The sequence below is a fragment of the Lynx canadensis genome, chromosome C1 (genome assembly GCF_007474595.2).
Source record: "Lynx canadensis isolate LIC74 chromosome C1, mLynCan4.pri.v2, whole genome shotgun sequence".
In the NCBI taxonomy this organism is placed as follows: domain Eukaryota; kingdom Metazoa; phylum Chordata; class Mammalia; order Carnivora; family Felidae; genus Lynx; species Lynx canadensis.
Window position 1 is genome coordinate 50593236 of NC_044310.1, and position 6088 is coordinate 50599323.

The 6088-nt window shown below is 36.8% G+C and overlaps 1 protein-coding gene across 1 annotated transcript; it reads left to right on the forward strand.

Annotated features, from left to right (window-relative positions):
• The first annotated feature begins 386 nt into the window (after positions 1-386).
• L1TD1 (LINE1 type transposase domain containing 1) lies at positions 387-6088 on the forward strand. Its single transcript, XM_032594310.1, has 2 exons — positions 387-1458; positions 4110-6088. Exons 1-2 carry the CDS (start codon positions 472-474, stop codon positions 5700-5702), a joined length of 2580 nt encoding a protein of 859 aa, XP_032450201.1. The 5' UTR covers positions 387-471; the 3' UTR covers positions 5703-6088.

The following is a 6088-nucleotide window of genomic DNA, read 5'->3' on the forward strand; positions in this document are numbered from 1 at the left end:
CCACCCAGGTGCCCCTGGTGCACTCTGTTTTAATAATGTTTATTTTCCTGTAATCTGTTTGATCCTGACAGCGAACATAGGCAGCAAAGTTAATAGTATGGGAAACTGGCCAATTTCCATCATTATTGGTTGATTTATGGCATTCAAATCTTTACTTGAATGGGGTATTAATCATATTGTATGAATTTTGAATTCTGATTTTTTTTTTTGTTGTTTATGTGCTATACCCATGTGTTACCCTATGTAACCTATGGTTTACCCTTTATATTAAATTGTGGAGTACTCAGTTTACTTAATAACCACGTTTATATTCTTGGTCGTTGTGCTTCTTAAAATAATTGTTAAGTAAACAAGTTACTTTTTTTTTTTTTGTATTTCAGATAATTTTTTTAAAGATATTTGAGTTTGGGGGAGTCTAGCAGACCTTCAAGAACAAAAATTACTCTTCAGGAAAATAAAAACGTGTCCACAATGTCCCTTATACAGTCAGAAATTGATAGACTTGCAAGGAAGCAGGAAAATATCACTCATAGGGAAAGAATTCAGTTGATAGAAACTGACCAGGAAATGGCTCAGGTATTAGATTTAAAATGCAAAGACATGTCAGCAGTTGTGCTGATGAAGTTTAAAGGCTTGATGGAAAATCTGGATTTAATGGTTGAAGAGATAAGAGACTCTCTTAAAAATGACCTAAAGGAAATTTTAGGAGTAGAAAGTAAAATACCTGAAGTGAAAAATCCAAAGAACTCCAGTACCAAAAAGGAGTGCCAACAAATAAAAGATTTAGCCACACAAAATAAAGGATTGGTAGAAAACATAGAAGGAGCAAACTCTAAAATAGTTGAGGATATTGAAAATTTGACTTTTAAAAGAAAAGAAATAAATGAGCCAAGTAGCAGATTAGACAAAGCTGAAGAGTACAGTACTAACCAAGGTAAGGAATTGTCCTATGAGGAGTCACAAAATTACAAAGTCATGGAAAGTATGGAAGAAGCCATAAGCAATATAGATAACACTTGGGGAGATAGTAGGATCCATATGGAAGTAACAGGAGAGAACATAGAGATTGGAGAGGGTGGAGTGGTCAAAGCAAAAAGAGAGGAAAAAATTCCTCAGAATTTAAACAATAATAAAGTGAAGATTCTAAAAACCTCCAGAGAAGATGAAGGAGCAGTACTTAGGTTGGCAGCAGACTTTTCATCGGCAACACTGGACATCAGTAAGCAATGGAGTAATGTCTTCAACATTCTGAGGGAAAATGATTTTGAACCTCAAGTTCTATGTCAAGTTAAATTAGCATTTAAGTGTGATGGTGAAGTAAGGACCTTTTCAGATATTCAAAGCCTCAGCAATTTTACTAGCCAAAAACCGTTTATGAAAGAATTACTGAAGGATATACTCCCACAAAGTGAAAAAATAAAGAAAGGAGGAAGAAGATACGGGATTCGAGAAAAAGTGGTAAGTATATATAGATCTTTGGAGTTTATGTACGAAGTAGAATAGTTGGTAAAGTTATTCTGAAGTTTAAACCAATTTTTAAGAAATATTTTCTTAAAGGGGCGCCTGGGTGGCTCAGTCGGTTAAGCGTCCAACCTCAGCTCAGGTTATGATTTCACGGTTGGTGAGTTCCAGCCCTGTGTTGGGCTCTGAGCTGACAGCTTGGGGCCTGGAGTCTGCTTTGGATTCTGTGTCTCCCTCTTTTCTCTGCCCCTTTCCAGATCACGCTCTGTCTCTCTTTCTCATAAATACTTAAAAAGAAAGAATTCCTTAAAAAAAATCCTTAAAAGTAAAAGCATGACATTAAAAGTAATGACTTAAAGGCTCTTTTTCTTTTAATGGGTGGCATTGAAAGCTTGGAATAGGTTAAAAAGATTTGAGTTGCTCTGAGAAGAGATTGTACATATTTATTATAGACATTGAAAGAAAATGAATTTATATGTTATGTATTTAAGGATAAACACTAGAATAGTGGCTTTTAAAACAGTAGGAGGAAGAATAGAAATAAATAAGTTCAGTTAAAAGCCCTCAAGCAATAGGATTATGAAAAAAAGTATCAGGTATACTTAGGTTGAAATTTCAATGTGTAAAGTAGTCCTGCTAAGTCCTCTTTATTAACATTCAGCGAAATGCAAATCTATTTTACTAAAGCCTATCAGAGTGTTCATTAATATTAATATTTAGCAGTTATCCATTTCATGTATAAAGGTTTTTGTTTCTTACATTGTATTAGAGTATATTCCCATGTTTATTGGTTTCATTGAAAACACTGTATTTTCTGAATATTTTTCATAATCCCAATCTTGAAAGGTAATGCCTGTAGTATACTGTAGAGATTCCCTTTCTTTCTCCCTCTCCCTCTCTCTTTCATCTTGGATGTGTATTTCTTATTTTTGTGTATGGTATAACATAGTAATCTAGTTTCATTCTTTTGCATGTGACTCCATTTTTCCTGGCACCACTTATTGAAGAGACTATCCTCATTGCATGTTCTTGGGTCATTTTGTCCATAAATTAGTTGACCATATATGTGTGAGTTTATTTCTAGGCTCTCTGTTTACATTGATCTATGAGTCTGTTTTTATGACAATACCATATACCATACTGTTTTGATTACTATAGCTTTGTAATATAGTTTGAAACCAAGGCGTGATGCCTCCTGCTTTGTTTCTTTTTAAGATTGCTTTGGGTACTGGGTCCTTTATGGTTCCATACTAGTTTTAGAATTGTTCTATGAAAAATGCCACTGGAATTTTGATAGAGATCACATTGAATATGCTAATTGCCTTGGGTAGTATAAACATTTAACAATACCAATTCTCCCAATCCATGAGCACAGAATATCTTTCTATTTATTTGTATCTTCAGAGGTCTGTAGCTTAAGCCAGTATTTTTGCTGGGTTCTCAAAAGAGTACCTAATTTCCCTGCCCTCTCAACATTTTCTAGTATAACATCTTTGCAAAATGACAGTCTAGAATTAGGAAATACACTTGGATCAACAAATTCTTTATTTGAGAATCAGCATTTAATCCTAGAGATTATTCCCTGGAGATTTGCACAGATGAGGCAACTAACCTGTTCTAAACAGTCTGGGAAGGTTGAAGGACAAATATCTATCAACCAGCCCCAAATAGGGAAGAAGAGCCTTCTGTAACAAGGAGCATTAAACGGAATATTCAGAGGCAAGTACAGGGTTTCAAGAAATGTTAAGAGTTAACTTTTATATTGGAGACATTGTCTTAAGTTGAGTACCTAGGCTGTCCTATTTAACCCTCCACAATAATCTGAAGTAGTGCATTACATTAGATGCTGTTCTAGAGGGCAAGTTGAGGCACCAGTAGCAAATGTGACAGCTGGATTTAGGAGCTTGTACTCTTAACCAAAGCATGCTTTCTTTTTGAACAATGTGGCTGGAACTTGAAAGTGGGATCTTTAAGAAATATTAAATTGGGGCGCCTGGGTGGCGCAGTCGGTTAAGCGTCCGACTTCAGCCAGGTCACGATCTCGCGGTCCGTGAGTTTGAGCCCCGCGTCAGACTCTGGGCTGATGGCTCAGAGCCTGGAGCCTGCTTCCGATTCTGTGTCTCCCTCTCTCTCTGCCCCTCCCCCGTTCATGCTCTGTCTCTCTCTGTCCCAAAAATAAATAAATGTTGAAAGAAATATTAAATTTACTTTTGTTTCCTCTGGGAGAAAAGTAAATGTGAGTGGGGGGTGCGGGTTGATAATATTCCTGAAATTAGATCACAGAGTCTCATTACCATACTGTCCTGCATATACTCAGACATTCACAAATACAAGTTGTTCTTGAGAGTCAGTCAGGCACAAAACACTTAAGTGTTGGGAATATAGAAGGAACATAGTAAACATGACCTGATGGAAATTTGTTGCAAGTGCTATACAGATTGCAGGTGTGATGGGATAATCATAGAGTAAGCTTGACTTGTTTGGGGACTTAGGCATTCAAGAAAAAGTATTACCTAAATAATTTTCCAGCTATTTATTTGATAATTGTTAAAATGGCAGTCAAAATTAAATTTAAACAGTGAAAGCATTAATTCCATTAAAAGGCACATGATACTACTTATTTATTCGTTCAATTTTTTTTCTTTCAGGGAAAAACGCTACTAGATTCAAAGCATGGAGCTGGGGGGGAAGTTGGTGATGGCTTGAGCTTTCTATTTGTTAAAGAGGTTAAGGTTGCTGAGCCACAGGAGGTGAAGAACTTAGAGACCCAGGAGGAAGAATCTTCAGAGTGGGAGACAGAAGAGGAGGAAGAGGCCTCAGAGCTGGAAGGGGAGGGAGGAGAGACCTCAGAGCTGGATGAGGAAGAAGAGGCTTCAGGGCTGCAGGAGGAAGAAGAAGAGGAGGCTTCAGTATTATGTGAGAAACAGGATTCAACCTTTCAGTGTCATTCTTTGGTAAATACAAAATGTGGAGTTGAGGAAAAAACCAGTAATGGCTTGGAAATTGTTTTAATTAAAGAGGTAGAAGATTCTGAGCCAGAGGAGGAAGAAGGTTCAGAGTGGGAAATGGAAGTAGTCCTATCGTGGGAGGAAGGAGAGGACTCTGAAGTAGAAAATGTAAAGCCTGCCTCCCCAGTTGAGAGAAAAGAGGCCTCATATGGACCTAAAGAAATTGCCTATAATTATTTGGCTCCCAACTTTGAGAAGGAAAAACTAGTGAAACACCGGATGTTACAAAAAACCCAGAATAAAGAAGAAACAGCTACACCTAGAAACCAGGGAGTTGGGACAGTTTGTCCAACTTGGTGTTTTGCCTCTCCCTCAAAATCACTGGAGAGAAGTTCTGATGAGCAGAAAAGGCATTTATGTACAAAATCAAGTACTCCATCAGGAATCTCCAGATTTTCAAGGAAAACGGAGAAAGAGAGACAGAAAACTCTACAAACAGGTGAGCAAACATCTAAAGAAACAGACTTAATACAAGAGACAGAAGAAAACTTTAGAAGAAGTATAATTAACAACTTCAGAGAGATCCAGGAGGAGGTTGCAAATATTAAAAGTTACCTTCCAGAAGTCTTGGAAATAAAAAACTCAATAGATGTTCTCAATAGCAGAATAGACATACTTGAAGAGAGAATGGACAATCTAGAAGATCATATTGAAGAATTCTCTAAGGATACAATGCAAATGGCCAAACAGATAATAAATAGAGAAAGGTCAAGAGACATAGAAGATAGATCCAGAAGCTCCAATATCCGCTTGATAGGAATTCCAGAAAAAGATAATAAAGAAAATGGAGCAGAGGAAATAATGAAGGAACTCATTGAAGAAAACTTTCCAGAGCTAAAGGATTCAAGTCTTGAGATTGTTAGTGCTTACCGAATACCTAGTAAGATTGATGAGAAGAGACTCACTCCTAGACACATCTTGGTGAAATTTGGGAATTCCAATGATAAAGAAAAGATCATAAAGGCTTCCAGAAAGAGAAGAGAGATAACCTATAGAGGAACAAGAATCAGATTGACAGCAGACTTATCATTGGATACTCTAGATGCTAGAAGTAAATGGAGCAATATCATAAAAGTTCTGCAAGCAAAAGGCTTTACACCTAAAATCCTATACCCGGCCAAATTGGCATTCAGTTTTGAAGGTAAAACAAAGACATTTTTTGATACTGAAGAATTCACAAAGTTTATTTCTTGCATACCCTCGTTGCAGGAATTACTGGAGGATCTACCTTAGCATTCTAGGATGACTATAAATACATGTACACAATATATATTACCTTCCTCCCACAGCAAAAATCAATAAGGAAAGGTTGAAAATAAAATGCCACATTTGTACCCAGGAGGATGGACCTCAAACAGTGTATTTGGGGAGTAGGGGAAGGGAAGGTTACTTTGTTGGCATAGTTAAAGGGTGTTTTAAAATGGTGTTAATCATTGTAGCTTGCATAGGAGTAGACTTTTCTAAACTACCGGGGAGAGGGATGGAATCTGTAACCAGATAGGAAGAGGTGGGGTAAAAGTAATAGAAAAGCACTGGAAAAAAGATGACAGGAGAAGTTAAGTAGAAAAAAGATGGAAAAGTTGAACTTTTATCTTGAGAAGGATATTCAATTTTAATGT